The sequence below is a fragment of the Daktulosphaira vitifoliae genome, unplaced genomic scaffold (genome assembly GCF_025091365.1).
Source record: "Daktulosphaira vitifoliae isolate Bord-2020 unplaced genomic scaffold, ASM2509136v1 Scaffold_2, whole genome shotgun sequence".
NCBI classification, from domain to species: Eukaryota; Metazoa; Arthropoda; class Insecta; order Hemiptera; family Phylloxeridae; genus Daktulosphaira; species Daktulosphaira vitifoliae.
Genome location: NW_026099573.1, coordinates 27754917 through 27772710, shown reverse-complemented (window position 1 = coordinate 27772710; position 17794 = coordinate 27754917). Strand labels below are relative to the sequence as shown.

The window sequence follows — 17794 nt, the reverse complement described above, 5'->3', positions numbered from 1 at the left end:
GCATATTTAACTACTCGCTATTACAATTAGTAAATAACATTCCGCAATGGGTAACTATCATGCGAATCACTAAATGAGTCACAAGTCACACAATATAGTGATCGTTAATCACTTGCACAATATTGTTAGGAATGGTACAAATAGTTCCGGATGAATTAAACGACAAAGACGGGCATAACACGGAAAGATACTAGCGAAGAACCTTAAAAAATTTCATTACAATTCTTTAAAATTTAGACATTTTGACATAAGCCCTGTCGTCAACAAGATATGACCAGATAAAGAGTACACAAATCGAAAATACCGAAACTTCTGAAGTTTGACTAACCGATTTCATTACGATAAGAAATATTAATAATTAAAAATTTTGCTCGCGTACGAGATCGTCCACATATTTCCTTTGCACAGTTTTTTTCACTGTTAAAAAATTATTCAGGACATAAAGTTTGCACGAATTTCTTTTACTATTAGCCTTATTGGGTAATCTTTTTGCGCAAATACTATTTTTGTGAAATTTCCGCTTATTAAATAGTCTAGTCTCGTTTGAAACATTATTTTAAAGAATTACCTTAAGCAATAACAGTGAATTTATGTTCAACTCGGCCACAGCGGATAAAACGGAATCTCTATAATAGTTCACAGTTTGGATGATAGAACACGCATGTTAATATAATTACACGTATTTAATGATGATATAATTTGAGCGGTCACTGAGCGCATAAATAAAAAATAGAACCTATACACACTGTGTACATAATAATATGCGGCCACGATCGAAAAACATGTGTTTTTTTTAATTTCCTACACTGACAAGCAATGATTAAATATACACGATGCACACAAAACTCCACTGGCAGTGTATAAACATGTATAACGTTTAGCGTATCTGAGTAATCACAGACGGATATTCTTAAATTATTTAATTTACACGACCAGATTGTTATTTCCGTTATTAAAATTTTTTTTTACCCGTTATTGGATTTTAACGTTTCTGTGTCACTAACATTCGCACATCAAACGGACTCGAGCGAAAAAAACGAGATCGTTGGTCTTTTTCACGTTTACCGGAGCAGCAGCAGCCTCCATTCCATCTCGCATCCCTTTCCCGGGTAAGTCGTACAGGTAACGCGTTTGCAAATCGCAACTAAAGTGCCTCGCCCTGTTGGGATGGTCAGCATTGTTTATTTGTGAAGGGCCAACGTTAATTGGGACACGATTGATGGCTCGAGAGCATTTCACCGACTCGCATACCGTTTGTATTGGAAAAATATTCTAAGGCCAACCTCGTGGCTTCTCCGACAAAGAAAATCGAACTGCTGTACAAGGCTGGTGCGCGGGGGCGTTGCGTACATTATAGAGAGACAGTCGCGTGATGGTCGTGACGACAGAAGCGCGCAAAATTATGCTTTTACTTATAAAGTGCTGCACGGCCGGCACACATAATACAATAATAATGATAATAGCATAACACTGTAAACACCACACGCCAGTGCGGTCGGGTTAAATACCTACCCACCTACCAAGTACCACTCGGCCAGGTTGTCGTAAATTGTTCATTCTCGGCTGGTAATCTCACGCGTCAAACAGCATAATTCGTCATAATAATATAAAATAATAACCGGCGACGGCGTTTTTCGTGGGCGCGAGCACTGCAAATGAGTTATTTGTCTCCCATAGGGAGCCGTTTGCGGGCCGTCACACCGACTAATCGCCGCGCCGTGGTCGTCGACGTTTTGGGCCATCGCCCATTGTTGCCCGCGCACCGATACGATTATCTATTATTTTATATTGCATTGTTGTTGTCGGACAACGGCGATTGTTACCGGCCGATGATGATGCGGATACAGCCACGCGGCCGTGATAAATGACAAAGTGATTTGTCAACAACTAAATAGTAATCCGACCGACGGTGACGATGGGTGGCACTTCCAGCGGCCACAATAATAACGCATTGTATAAATAGTAATCGACGATGGCCGTCATTGTTTAGGACCTAAATAGAAACGTGCCACCGATCACTGGCCCTCGGGGAGGGACTGCCAAGGGGCTTGAAACACGAGTCAGTGGTCAATGACTGGTCCATTGGCCGCGCGCGTATTGCATGTGCCCTGCGAACCGCCTTCGACCCGAGTGAGCCACCCAGAGAGCAGCAAAGCGTGCGTCAATAATGGTCACGACGGTCACTTTGTTGGCGACGACATTTTTTTTTGCGCGCGCGGTAAAGTGGTTCGTGTAATTCGACGAGTACTCGTGTATGAAATTTTATTGAGGAGGACGACGACAATTGAAAACCGAATTCATCTGTAGTTCTGCTCTTGTTCGTTTAATGATGAAAAATCGCCAACGCCTTAAGAAACGCTAGAAATATTTATTTAACATTATTTCTTGAATGATAAAAACTAAATCTATAAAAAACGATTGAAGATGTTGACGGTTTCCTTAATTTTATTCTGGTTAAATAATTTTTTAACGACTAAGCAATGCTAAATTTATAATCTTTACTCGGCGTACGGGAAACAAAAGATGATTTTTTTCATTAAACATAGATATATTTTTTTCAATAAGCACTAAAAACAAAAATGTTTATTCACAAACATTACAAAACAGCATAAATAATATTTCATCAACAGTTGATAATTGCACAGCTATAAAATATGACTGAGTTATCTTTGTAATGATTTGTAACATCCACTTCGACGATAATCCTCTTTCCTATTGTTTTATCTCACGAACAAATGAGATTATTGCAGTTTTTTATTTGATGAAAATAAAACCAATCCATCACGCGATAGCAAGCCAGGTACACTTATTGTTACGACAACGTGAACATTAAAGTGCCGAAGAAGTCGCATATCTCCGAGGCCGAACACGCACGCCAAGCTCAACAAAAAAGTATTTGTACGTTCTTGTAGACCGTGTCCGGTACTGTGTCTGTAAACGACGTCGACGAGTTTCACTGTGCAATTGAAATCCTCCGCACGTTCTTCGTTTGTGTAGAACTCGAATCCGTTCATATGCAATTTGTGATGTACAGTTGCACCGCAATATTGTCATACACATTAATTAACAATAATCATAGATCTCTCTGCACCCGGAAATTCCTCGGTTTAAGTTCTGCCGAGTCTCCTATGGCCGACCGAAAACCCGTATGAACGCCACGTCGTGCACACCATACGAAAAAACTATATTCACGTCGTACGGTTATTGTCTGAGGTAGAAAAAAATTATACTGTAAAATTATTAACGCGTAAAAATCCGTGTGAAGAAAAAATAACATGTTTGACGCTTCTGAACGATGGCGTTGGTGATAACAAGCGAAACGAACAATCCAACGCGACCCCTCTCCGGGGCGAGGTCCGAGAAAATCGTCGGTGAAAATACATATCATTATCATAGTACGCGTGGTGGTGTTATACTATTACTTTTTTAACAATAATAGAAGGTAGGCCGGGCCTAGTGCAGCGATTTCGTCTGGGGGCGGAGCTTGTGCGCTCAGCAGGCGTCGCGTTCCACCACAGTAAGCACGACGAGGGCGAAAAGTTGTAAAAAATGAAAATATCTGGTACAACGTTTAATTGTTAATTATTATTCACCGACGACTGATGAACATTTTCAAAAACTCACAGCGGTCACAAATCAATTCATAATGCGTTACGACGAAGATCATTTTCCGAGTCTTGAAATGTTGTTTTATGGGGTTAAAAATTCAAAATTAAATTACCATTATTATTATTATTTTTTTTTATTCCTAGTCCCATTCAACTGTTGTGCAAAAATCAAACGGTACCAACAACATCTGAAACATCGACGGTTACAAGCCACACCGCGACTCAACCGTTACATTATTATTAACGTTTTTATGTTCAAAAAAGACGTGATAAGCGTGTTAATTAGCGTTTTTATTATTTATATTTCGGCCGGCGGTCGAATGCATAAGCGGTGGAAAACGGGTCACTACTACTTAACGTTGCGATATGTCGGCTGAAAAAATAAAAATAATAACAAAGATAATGTGCAGCGTTCAGGTTTTTGGAAAAAGGATGCAATTATATTTTATGATATATTTTTATTGCGAGTTGAAATAACAAATCCAAATGCAACGTATTCAAAATAATGTTTCTATGATATGATCTCTGGAACGTAGTCCGTTTATTTTTGGAAATTATTTGATAGGCTATTTAAAATATTGATGTTAATAAAATTTTTATATAATATTAATTTTAATTGAGTATCAACCGTTGTATATTAATAATGTATTCAAAAATAAAAAAACTCAATGAAATTATGTTTAAATTCACAAGTCTTAAATAAAAAAAACTATTTTCGACCGGTAGAATCAATTCGAGATCATCAGATAAACATCCATTTGCTCATTTAAAAAGTTAATTATACGTGAAAACTGATTGATATATTTTCTTTAAACTACGAAAACAATTTATTTTTGTTCTGTCAAAAAACTTTAACTTTTAGAAATTAAATATCATAATAATTATAGAAAACCATAACATGAGTAGCATAATAATTAATTTAACATATTTGACGACAATTTATAATGATGTTAATCAAAAGGTTTATATTTCTATGGATGTTTTATGAATATTAAATATGTATACTAAGCGTTACGATAATTATAAAGAATTTGACTAAATTTATGCCTAGAAATTTTTTGCCGAATATTGTTATTTTATTTTAGCATAGATAAGAAATGTAAAACTAAGTCGATACATTAAAAATTCTAAATCATGACTGTTATATTTAAAGCATAAAAACATTAAAATTTAATTTTACATCTAAACATGGACCAACATTCATTAAAAATATGTTGCCCTTGTATGTTATTATGTGCCTAATGTTTAACGTAAACTACTTTATGGTTAAAAAGTTTTGTAGAATATTGAATAATAATGAAATGAATCCAAGTCACGTTTATTTTACGCGTTATAAACGTGTATTTGTATTAAAATTATAATGTACAATACATAATAATTATTATAAGTAATTGAATATCCTTAAAATTCAGAAGGAATTTCAATATATAAAGAAATTCAATTTTTATTATCTAAGTCAAGTTTTATTAATTGCAAAAAATCCGAATGGCCAATCAAAGTTTGTATACAAAACAAAGATGTCTTTTTTTATTATAAAACACCTTAAAGAATGCCACAACTGAAGTATTGGAAGGTATCGCAGAATGATACTTTCGACGGAACTCCAAATTATTCGGTATACGTAAATACGTGTTAATTATATAGACAGCGGAATAAATTGATTTCAATAAACGGAATATTAAATATAATAAGAGGCAATTTTATAACTATCTTATGACCGCTCTGAAATCTGAAATCTGCGGCAACACATTGAATATATTCAAGCGTTTATTGTAACACGAAAGCCTCTTATTAATTTCATAGCCGTTTAAAGTTATATTGACCTAATTCTATAAAAAAAAAAATAATGATAATACAAGCTTACGGATATTTTAATTAGATGTTGTGGAGATAATTGTAACTTGTCGGACTCATCAAGCCCTGAGGAGAGAGGCGGAAACGGTGTTTACAATACCCTTTATAAAAGCCCACGGGGTTGTTCGACACTGATGTGTCTTTAACCGTGTTTTTTTTTTTTTTTTTACATTAACGGTATCATTATGATGTTTTTGTGTACACAAAACAAATTTGCAACTAGAGTAAGTTTTTCATTGTTTGCAATCAAAATATTTAACGAAACATTAAAACCCGTAACGATATCATAAGTGTCTCTGTACTCTCATCAAACGATGCATTTATATTTATTTTTTATGAATGGCTGGCTATTCCACGCATTCCGTGTTTATTGCAAACTCGAATAGGGCCAAAATCACAAAACAACACGAATCGAATCGCTTTTATTACCATCGCTAACGTTTTATACGACGACTGTCATTTAAGTGCACAGTACGTTTGATACAAATAGTAACTACGAGATCAGTCAGTTAAAAAAAAAGGAGAAAATGGTATACAAAGGTTTTGACACTTCTATGCGTACCTCAACTGTTGAATAATTAATCTACACTTTAAAAATTGTAGTGTTAAAACTATTAACTAAAATAAAAGTTTACTTAAAATAATATATATCAAATAAAAATACAAGTAAAGAGCTTTTACTCCAATATATATATATATATATTTAACCCTATTAAATAACTGATTTAGAAAATAACTGTTTGGTGTTTAAATTTGTAACCAATGTATCCAATGAACTAAGGTCCCCCGGACACTCGTTTAAAAACATGTCAAATTTAGAGATGAAGTTCCAATGAGTATATCTGATTTATTTATTTATAATTGCAGTTTTTGCAAGTCTATGAGTTACAATCATTTATAAATAAAAAATATGTCGAAAAAGTAGTTTTACGGCACTATATATTTTTTTTTTAGTTTTTGTTGCACCGTCAGTAATTCAAAAAACAATTTTTATACTTAATATATACAGCAATAATTTTATCATACCAGAACTCTTTTCTTTTTCTGTGTTTTTTTTTTTGTACACAAATAATATTTTATACTTTTTGCTAATCAAACTCAATTTTCAATATTTTCGTAATTTATAAAAGAAAAACGATAAGCACAAATTTATTGATAGATTTATACAAAGTAATCGTGTACATGAATAATTTGAATTTTTATTAAAACGTATTAAATATCTCAATGATGAACATCAATCATCAACATAAAATTAAAATTAAAACCCTTCATACTCATCTGAAAAATCTCAAATTTAAAAACTGATATCAAATTTGAATTTAGCAACATCAAAATCATAGAAATCCTTACGTTACTAAAAAAAAAAAACTAATAAAAACCCCTAAAAGAAAAAAATGTGTAATCTAACATAAATTTGAAGTTAGAAAATATCACTTGTTAGATATATACATTTACATCAGATATATTTTATGTAATATTATTTTTAACTACATATTTTTATTTTAAAACATTCAATAACGGTGTTATACAAAAATGTAATAACTAGACTCTGGATTCATATGCGTTATAAATTTTATTAATTCATTCCAAACACATTATCATCCCGTACAAATGCCAATTAATAGGCTTGGAAATTGAATAATGTATTCCATTTGGGTTTATTGCGTTGAGGATAATTAAGGGGGTTTGTTCCCCTAAAACGAATGATATCTTTACGCTACTGTTATTCCAACGACAATTTAAAAAAACCTTTTAATATTACTCAAACAATATTTACAAATACATATAAGCCCAGGGACATAAGTAATAGCAATATGAAATAAAATAATAACTACTACTGTTCGATAGATAAACGAATATTTTTTCAAACCAATAATTTCGTATATAAGTACTACACTGTAACTGCATTTTACATGTAAAACGGCACCAGTTATTTGTAAAAAAAAAAAAAACTATAGAACCGATTACTATATAGGCGCACAATAATCGCGTGCAAATACTTACGGCGAACATTGAATCGCTCGTTCAAAAAAAAAAAAATTATACAGTATTAATGTCAATGAAAAAACGGATATTGTACTGGGTTATTATCAAAATGAATTTTAAAAAACTAATTTACTGACTATCTAAAAGAATAAACAACATACCTTATTAATTATGTGGGTGTTTCCTATCTAATCGCTTAGGCGTGTTGTAAAGGTTTAGGCGCATGTTCGAGTACATTATGTCTAATGATGTTTTTGGAGTAAAAAATACCGTGTACGCCAGCCATGTAAGTGCGTGCCCCAAAAAATCGTATACGTCATTTACAGGCGGCTTTTTTAACCAATTTTTAAATCTAAGTACGACACAACGGACGATTTAATTATTCGTACAGGCAAATCTTACAGTACGGTAAGTATTCAGCGTGTAGTATTTATTTGTACATTAATTACAATGCGTATAATTGTGAAAACAATTAAAAACAGATCGTTTATGCTTACCCTGATCATCAACAACAGAAAGGTGAAGATTAAGAACAACCACGAAATCTTGACGGGACGGACGGTTGTCACCGGACGGCAGTGAAGGGGTCGGCCGGCCGTTTTACATCGAGATCTTTCGTTGCGGCTGGTACTACCCCATCGCCCGGGTGGCCACCGTGGTCGCCAGACCCATTTGTCAACGGCATTTTCGGAAGCCGTCTCCGCCATCCCGAGACAATCAAAATCTCGGTTAATATTATGATGTCTATCGCTATAGTGGTGATTAGCAGCGTTGTTCGTTTCGACCGATGAGGTGTAATCCACGTCTTCCTCCGGCCATTGGCGACCATGCCGGCGGCCGTTGCCGCTGCTGCCGCAAGTGCATTTTCCACAAGCGGCGGCCGCGGCCGGCGATTGAGGAATTATTTCGGTAATAATGATGCTACAGCCGATCACTTCTGCGCGACTTGTCTATAACACTCAATTAAGCCGACTCGGCCGGGCAGCGGCGATTTTGCGCATAGCACGTGATCGGAACCAACAACGAGTTGGGTACAATTTCCGGCAGAAATTTTTTTCAATACGATTACAAAATATAAGAACTCTCCCGTAGAAAACCGCAACAGTATTTAGTTTATTGGAGAAAAATAAAACTACTAAAAGATAACACTCGAAGTCAATTTTAAAACGATTTGAAATCGCGACTAAATTAATTGCACGACACTGATTATTGTTAACAACGATCGTTTTGAAATAATAACACGAATATAATTATACACAAACGACACGAACGGTACCGGCGCGTTCGAGAAGACGATATCGGCGGCAGCGTTGGAATTGGTGACAACGACGACGGAAACGCAACTGGTAGTGGTATCCGCGTAGAGTGTCTGCTTGAAGGCACGACGGACTGCCGACGACGTCTGACCACGGGCGAAAAGCGGGAGAACAGCCCGGAGCTGTGCTTCTGTACCGTCGGTGGCCGTGGTGGGAGTACTCGAAGCGCGAGTCAGGGCGGGCGGTCGCAACGGCGGTGGCGGTGCCTCGCGGCGGCTGACGGACAGTGACCGGATCGCGTATCGTGCCGGTTGGCGGTGGCAGCAAGGCAATGGCCCGAGGACGTCGGGTCGACGGCGCAACATCGTACGGGACGGCCAGCCACCGAACAGACATCGTACGGTACGCCTCGTGCACCACCATCAATCTAGATATAATTAACCCAAAGGACAATTGGCAATGAACGGTCTTAACTTCTTATTGACTTCACAGTGACGGATTGTAGGTAAGTAAATCGTTGTACAACAATGTCGGATTACGAGACCATAAAGTAAATCTTCTTATCGTTGAACAAATCAAAATTTTAATATCGATATGTTACATGAGCTCCGTCACTGACCATCGATCAAAATAAGCGAAAAAAAAAGAAAGAAATTATTTAAATCCAATCTATCTGATAATCATGCGCATATAGTATATACACTTAATAATCAACACTTTTTTAACAATATATAATGTTATATATTTCTATAGTATAATCCCTGATATATTATTATAAATATACTATAAGTATATTAGTTAATAAAATATCCAACGATATTAAATTTTTGTTACTTTAATTGTACTACATATAGTATATTTAAACATGAGTTAAATATCTTAAAAAAATAATTAATTTTCAACCATCAAAGTTGACTTCATGAGAATTTCATTACTATATTCCAACTAAATTATTAATCATTTTACAATGTATATTTGGCTTTTAAATATTTAACCCACGTCAAATAAAACCAATACTTTTAAATTTTTTATTTATTTTTTATGTTACAAAGAACTCATTACGGATTAAATAAAGTTAAGAAACCATGACGGCTTTCTCCAAAAAAAAAGAGTACACAGACTACACCACCCGGTAAAAACAAGCGAAACATAAAATACATTCTCAGCTTCGCATCGAAGCTAAAACAAACATACAAGATTTAACTTAAATTTAATCCCAAAGATACTACTTTTGTAAAAAGTTATCAGCACTAGTCGCACTATCAGCAGAATATTTATACAGGTGAATCTATTAATAGGAACGACCTTTTCATCCAAAAAATTAAAATAATATTAATAATAATTTTTGTTTCATTTTAGTTAAGTATTTTTTTCAATATATCAATTATGTAGTATTTTTATATTCATTTCGCGTATCTCATTAAGGAGCAAAAATCATTTTTTTTATGAAAACATAAATAATTAATTATCTTTTGTATTAGAAAATTATCTAATTAAAAACCCAGCACAGAGGGGTCGCGGCAGTGGTGACGTGGCATAATTGAATCAAGTATAATGATATCTGACAGTGATTAAAACCACTATAAAAAAAAAACGCTTCGATGCAAATCTTTAGATAGTGTTTAATTTTAAAAAATTGGTGGATTATTCCAAAAGCTACATAATCTCTAATTCCTTATTTATATCCTGATTACAAGTTTTATGATTTATAAGTGTAATATATGAATAAATAAATAAATATATAATATATAAATATACAAAAGGAAACGGTGTTTAAAAAAAAAAAAACGATAGCACAGTGTGGTGGCGGCACAGTGGGGTCGTGGCATAGTTGGGTCCAGTATAGATGATATCTGACAGTGATTAAAATCACTATTATAAAAAACGCTTCGATGCAAATCTGTAGATAGTGTTTAATTAAAAAAATAAAAAAAATTGTTAAAATAGCATATTTTTTTTTTTTTATTTTATAGTACACAAAATAAGCTTTAATTTTATATATGTTTAGAGGACGCAGTATTTCTGGAACATTTTCAAAAATTAAGTTGAAAAAGTTATTTTTTGTAAGAAAGTTACTATTTTAAATCCTCCCAGTGAGCAGAATAAGTGTTAGATTTTCAAAAAAAATTATATCAAATGAAAGGGAAATATCTAAGGTTTCAATACAAAAAATTATTATTTTGATTTGTTCATTTTTGAAAAAGTTATGGCAGTATTATGTACAAAAAACATCCCGATAAAGGTAATTTTTATCGCAAACATTACATTTTTTTTTAATTTTCGACAGCCATTTGCACATAGAAGATAAGATGTCGGGACAAATTTTTTTTTTTATTTGATAGAATATAACATAACCTTTGATTTAATGTATGTTTAAAGAACGCAGTATTTCCGGAACATTTTCAAAAGTTCAGTTGAAAAAGATCTATGTTTTTTACAATATTTCAAGTTTTGAACGCCCCCTATATAAGGGGAAATTGTCCAATTTTAATAAAAAGTATGTCAAATGAAAGATGTACTTATAATGTATTTAGAAAAAAAAAATTTGTGCTGATATATACATTTTTCAAAAAGTTATAGCATTTTTAAGTTGAAAATTTAAAATCGAAAATCGAAAATTTTAACACAAAAATAGTGTTTTTTTAACTACGGCAGCCGTTTAAATGTAGAAAAAAAAGTGTCGGGACAAATTTTTTTTTTTCATTTTGTAGTACATAAAATAAGCTTTAATTTGATATATGTTTAAAGGACGCAGTATTTCCGGAACATTTTCAAAAATTAAGTTGAAAAAGTTATTTTTTGTAAAAAAGTTACTATTTTAAATCCTCCCAGTGAGCAGAATAAGTGTTAGATTTTCAAAAAAAATTATATCAAATGAAAGGGAAATATCTAAGGTTTCAATACAAAAAAATATTATTTTTATTTGTTCATTTTTGAAAAAGTTATGGCAGTTTTAAGTACAAAAAACATCCCGATAAAATGTAATTTTTATCGCAAACATTACATTTTTTTTAGAATTTTCGACAGCCATTTGCACATAGAAGATAAGATGTCGGGACAAATTTTTTTTTTTCATTTGATAGTATATAACATAACCTTTGATTTGATATATGTTTAAAGGACGCAGTATTTCCGGAACATTTTCAAAAGTTCAGTTGAAAAAGATCTATGTTTTTTACAATATTTTAAGTTTTGAACGCCCCCTATATAAGGGGAAATTGTCCAATTTTAATAAAAAGTATGTCAAATGAAATATGTACTTATAATATATTTAAAAAAAAAATTTGTGCTGATATATACATTTTTCAAAAAGTTAGAGCATTTTTAAGTTGAAAATTTAAAATCGAAAATTTTAACACAAAAATAGTGTTTTTTTAACTACAGCAGCCGTTTAAATGTAGAAAAAAAAGTGTCGGGACAAATTTTTTTTTTTTCATTTTATAGTACATAAAACAATCTTTGATTTGATATATGTTTGAAGGACGCAGTATTTCCGGAACATTTTCAAAAATTAAGTTGAAAAAGTTAAGTTTTGTAAAAAAGTTGCTATTTTAAATCCCCCTCGATGAGCAGGTAAAGTGATAGATTTTCAAAAAAATGATATCAAATAAAAGGTAGATATCTAAGATTTTAGTATAAAAAAAAATTATGTTGATTTGTTGATTTTTCAAAAAGTTATGGAAGTTTTAAGAAAAAAAAGTGAAAAAATTTCGAAAATTAGCGATTTTTAAATTTGTAATTTTTTTGCATATTTCCCCCATTTGCGGGGAACGAGGGAATTTTTAAGGGTTATGTCTTCAACTAGATACGATTGTGATCTTTTGACGTATTTTTGAAAGATATCGGTCCAGTAGGAGCTGAGAAAAAAAAACACATCATAATAAAATTAATACCTTCGCCGCTTCGCATCGAAGCTAAAATATGTCGAATGAAATAAGTATATAAATATTATTTCTTATAAAAAAATTGTATTGATCCATACATTTTTCAAAAAGTTATAACATTTTAAAGTGAAAAATGTAAAATATAAAATCGAGAACTTTAACACAAAAATAGCATACGGTAGCCATTTTCATCGTGAAGACAAAGTAAAGTCCGAAATTTTTTTTTTCCATAATAAAGTATATTATATTAGCTTTAATTTAAGATATATTTAAAAGTGTCAGTATTTCCGGAACATTTTCAAAAGTTAAGTTGAAAAAGTTGTCATTTTGAATCCCTCCCTGTGGGCAGGTAAAGGGTCAAATTTATAAAAAAAAATACCAAATGGTAGGTAAAGACATTAAGCATCTATAAAAAAAAAATTATATTGATTTGTTCAATTTTGAAAAAATTATGGCAGTTTTAAGTAAAAAAAAATTTGAAAAAATGTCGAAAATTAGCCTTTTTTATATTTGTAATTTTTTTGGAGGTTTCCCCCATTTACGGGAAACGAGGTAAAGTTTTTCAATTTTTGAGGGTAATGTCTTCGACTAGATACCATTTGTGATCTTTTGACGTATCGTTAAAAGAAATTGGTTCGATGAGAGCTGAGAAAAAGTAGTAACAGACACAAAAAAATTAATTAATAAAAAAAAACACTCATCATAGTAAATTAATACATTCTCAGTTTCGCATCGAAGCTAAAAAAAAGACTGGTCGATAATAACTTTTAAATTAATACTTCGGAAGTTATTAACAACTTAAAATAATGACTATTGGTGAGGCATGAGTGTTGATATTATTTTTATCATTTTTACTTTTATTATTTTAAAACAATGCTCGGTAACCTATCCCTTTCTGCCTCGGTATAAAAATGGTAATAAATTCTATAGTACTAGTAAAAAAATTACTTTGAACAAGTCCTTTTCTTAATTAAATAATTTTATACTATACAAGCTAGATTTTACTAGTTAAAAAAATAATGTTGCTTGATATGATCTTAACAAGATAAAATATGAACATAGAAATACTTCATAATTTATAAATTGAGTGACATATGTAACTAAAAGAAGCCAAAAATAAATTTCGATAAATTTGATTAGTCAACCAATTAAATGGTTCACGATAACACCATCAGTCTATACGTTAGGCTAATTTTATATAAATATATTTAATTAGCTTAATGCTCTTTTTAAATGAAATATTATGGTAGTCGTTTAAAACGTTATTTTGCAGTTTTACTTAAAATCATTTTTGAGAAATTACAATTATTTATAAAATTAAATAAATTGGATACTAAAACTACCAAAACTATCTAGTTTTATTGAAGCTATTTTTAAGTTATTTATTTATAAGTAATATGATACATGACCTGATATTTTAATATGACATTTGCATTTTTTTTGTATCCTAATGTATAGAGCACAAAATACGATTCATACATCATAGAATACAAATATAATTTTTTATAATATTTAATGTTTAATATTTAAATATTTAAAGTGTAATATTTAGCACTTTTTAATTATTTATATAAATGAATAAATTTATTGTACTATTGGATTATTTTAAATTATTTTTGTTAATTTTTTTGATATTTATATGCATTTTAGGTTCTTTTAATTATTTGGGTAGCGTTTACTTACATATTTCAGTATTTAAATGCATTTTGTCATATTGAGGTACACATCGAAATTTCAATATAACAATTTTTTAACGAATACGAATCGCTCAATGTAAAAAACTGGCAAATCCACATTTTTCAGAAAATATGTTATTATAAAATTGAATAATATAAAAAAACTTTGCATGATTCAGAACATAGACTAGTTCTATATTCCTTTATTTAAAATGAAATTCAATCTAGAAAAAAGCTGTTACTATTGCTTTTAATAAAACAATTTTTTCAGCGATTGTTCTGCTATGTAAAATATGAAAACACCGAAAAATATTTTGTGACATATGACACATTGAATCCTATATTGTATTAAAGCTTTATAAATTCACTTTTGATTAAAAGAATAAAAACGTTGCCACTGCATGCTTTCAATAAGTAATCGGCCGTTAAATTCTAAATTTCTAGCTTATTATAATATTGATGTTATTGTTGATATATGTCGTATATCAACCTATAATGCAGTACACATTAATCTAGAATTACACTACGCTTTGTCCGAACTTTACTAGGATTTTCAAACTATTGTATGTGTGTAAGTTTTTTTTTTTTTTTGTATTATAGTCTTAAAAATAAAAATTTGTAATGGCATTTTTGGTTAATAAAAAATTATTTTTAAATCATTGTTGATGACTTTTTAATGTATTAAGTGTAGGTTTTTAGTGCATGATTTCCTAACCCTATTCATTAATATTCTTTATCGAATGATTTGAATCGTATCTTAATTAAATGGTCACTTTATGGATATTCGCTATGGGCGCATTTAATTAAGTAATAAATCATGATATTTTTTCTTTGTATCCTTGGACAAAAATTAAAGAACTTATTGAACACAAACGTAACTTATAATAATATGTTTTGGGATTAGAAGTAACAAATTTAAAGTAACGACGATAAACAAGTAAACAAATACTGTTATAACTACAACTTATTTTTTGTAAATAACCGTATTTATAATAACAATAATCAAGTAAATTAAATATATATATATATATATATATATTAATAGGAGTTATTTTTTCAACGGTTTCGCGAGTTAAAAATCGTATCTGCCAGGCTGCCTCTTGGCACAATTTTAGCTTTGATGCGAAACTGACAAGGTATTAATTTTACTATTTTAAAGATATTACCCTCAAAAATAAAATAAAAAATCCCCTTTGTCAAATAAAAAGCCAACAAGCTTTTTCTTACAGACAATTAAAATCATTAATTTCTAATATTTTTAAAGTATTTATTTTCGAATTAGGTTTTGTATGATAACGTGTTTTAACTACAAAATTAAATAATTTTTTTTTTAGCGATTAATATGAGATTATTTTCAAAACCATTATGTAAATTGTGTTTAACTATGAAGAATAAATTTAAAAAAAAAATTCATTTCATTTCAAAATTTAATGATTTTTTATGTGTATTGGCATTATATACTCATCAGCTGTTACTTTAAATTTCATTTCTAGATTCATAAAAATATATTATAAAACAATTAATTCATATTTAAATAAAATATTTTTCAATTTCAAATACCTAGTTATTTTTTAACGATTAAAAATAGAATCATGTTTATATACTTCAAAGAATCATCAAATCATTATGTAAATAGTGATTAATTATAAAATATAAATGTAAGACAAAATTAATTTTATTACAACATTTAATGATTTTCTATTTGTAAAATCATAGGAAGTCCTTTTTCAGATACTTTAAATTCCAATTCTAGATTCATAAAAAAATATTATAAGACAACGAATTTATACATTTTAATTAATATATTTTAATTTCAAATACCTAGTTCAATTGACTCCTTTGGTATAAATGTTTCTTCAGTAATTGGATCAAATTTGAATCCCAATTGAAAATACTTTTCTATAATTACACTTCTGATAAAATCCTTAACTTTTCTGGTTACGAACTTGATAAATACTAATTTTGTGCCTTGGTTAATAATGTTATTATATTCTTGAAGCCATTTATTCCATAAATAATTCGTATCATAAGGTACAAAATCACAATATACATTATCTTTATTGATTACATTACTGATTTTTTTTTTCAATAAAAAATCTACCATATTTAATGTCCAAGGATATGAAGATAATTCTTTATGCGATAAAGACCGTTCTAGAAATTTGTCAAGAATATCTTCTATTCTCCCTAATAAAATACCTACTGTGTAGTAAATTCTATCACAAGTAACCAAAGGTTTGTCATGTAATAAATCTAGAGCGTCCATGGCACCTTTCATCAATGTTACCATTGGAACAAATAACATTGATATTATATATACGAGTTCTTCGGTGCAAATGCATCCATTTATCATGTCGTTTTCATCTAATTGTTTTTCACACATATTTTTGACATTGTCAATTACTATAGATAGACTTTTTAAAACTTTTGTGTATGTACATCCTAGGTGTACAGACAAGCCTCGTACTATTTGATACCGTCTATAGTAAATTGTAGATTTTTCAATCAAATTGCGAAGATAATATTTATTGTTGCGATATTTTACAAAATACACGTCATTCAAAACTTTCCATCCTGAATATGTCAACATCATATCTAACTGATTTGCCTTTTTTGTTGAATTAGATTCTACTTTTGTACATAAAAATACGAAAAATAATAAAATGAATAGTTTTGATAAAAACATTTGGAAAATAATTTTAATAAAAAGTGATTAAAATATAATTCATGGAAGCTGAAAATACCCATTTTTATTCAGTTCTACATCTATAAATAATAAAATAAACATTTATGTCGTATAGTAATAATTTTTTTTAATTTTAGTATTATTGAAACACGTGTTTCTTATATTTTTCATTTATTTCATATTATTGAAAAAAAACTTTGTTACACTATGTAATTAATTAATAGTTACATCGTATTCAAAAATATGCTAATTTTGTATTAAAATTCACGATTTTATGCTTTATATTTTTATAAATTTTTGAAAAATGTATGGATCAATACATATTTTTTTTAAATAATTTATATACACACCTTTCATCCGACATTTTTCTTTTTTAAATCGGACCATTTCTATTTATACAGAGGTGGTTCAAAACTTAAAAATGCGTTTTTTAAGATAGTGATTATAATCACTGTCAGATTAAATATATACTGGACCTAACTATGCCACGTCCTCACTGTGCCGCAACCCTATTGTGCTGGTTTTTTTTTATATTTGTGGCTACAATTTTACCTCTATCATCCTATTTTTCCAATATTTGATTTTACATTGCAAGATATTTAATTTATTTATATTTATAACTTTACTTTTTAAAATAGTCTAATATACTACTTTTAACAAAAAATGTATCCAATAAATTGTAATTATTTTTAAGTTCGATATACTTACTATCTGTTTACATCTTATACATCATACAGCTAATTATAATTTTTCCTAATTTTTTGTAATCCAATTTAAAATAATACTTGATATAAACATTTTACATAAATAATATATATTATAAATTTCTTAAGACAGTGACAAT

General features: G+C 30.1%; 3 protein-coding genes across 5 annotated transcripts in view; 1 reads left to right on the top strand and 2 right to left on the bottom strand.

The window, feature by feature from the left end:
* Positions 1-8858, bottom strand: part of LOC126898702 (protein jagged-1-like) — a 36922-nt gene extending 28064 nt beyond the window's left edge. The window contains exon 1 of one of the 2 annotated variants that reach the window (XM_050672997.1): positions 7946-8858. In XM_050672997.1, the coding sequence (XP_050528954.1) occupies positions 7946-8155 (210 nt within the window). In that variant the 5' untranslated portion in view covers positions 8156-8858. The remainder of the gene's footprint in view (positions 1-7945) is intronic. The other variant, XM_050672996.1, reaches the window with a different exon arrangement.
* A 169-nt stretch (positions 8859-9027) lies between these two features.
* The window catches only part of LOC126898722 (ATPase family AAA domain-containing protein 3-like), a 16120-nt gene continuing 7353 nt past the window's right edge, over positions 9028-17794 (top strand). Inside the window, exon 1 of the mRNA XM_050673024.1 lies at positions 9028-9209. The gene's annotated coding sequence lies outside the window, so the exon portion shown is untranslated. The remainder of the gene's footprint in view (positions 9210-17794) is intronic.
* LOC126898724 (uncharacterized) overlaps positions 15877-17794 on the bottom strand; it is a 25770-nt gene continuing 23852 nt past the window's right edge. Inside the window, exons 5-6 of one of the 2 annotated variants that reach the window (XM_050673027.1) lie at positions 16086-16895; positions 15877-16013 (exon numbers count right to left, since the gene is read on the bottom strand). In XM_050673027.1, the coding sequence (XP_050528984.1) occupies positions 15952-16013; positions 16086-16857 (834 nt within the window). In that variant the 5' untranslated portion in view covers positions 16858-16895 and the 3' untranslated portion in view covers positions 15877-15951. Of the gene's footprint in view, positions 16014-16085; positions 16957-17794 lie in introns of those variants that run through there. The other variant, XM_050673026.1, reaches the window with a different exon arrangement.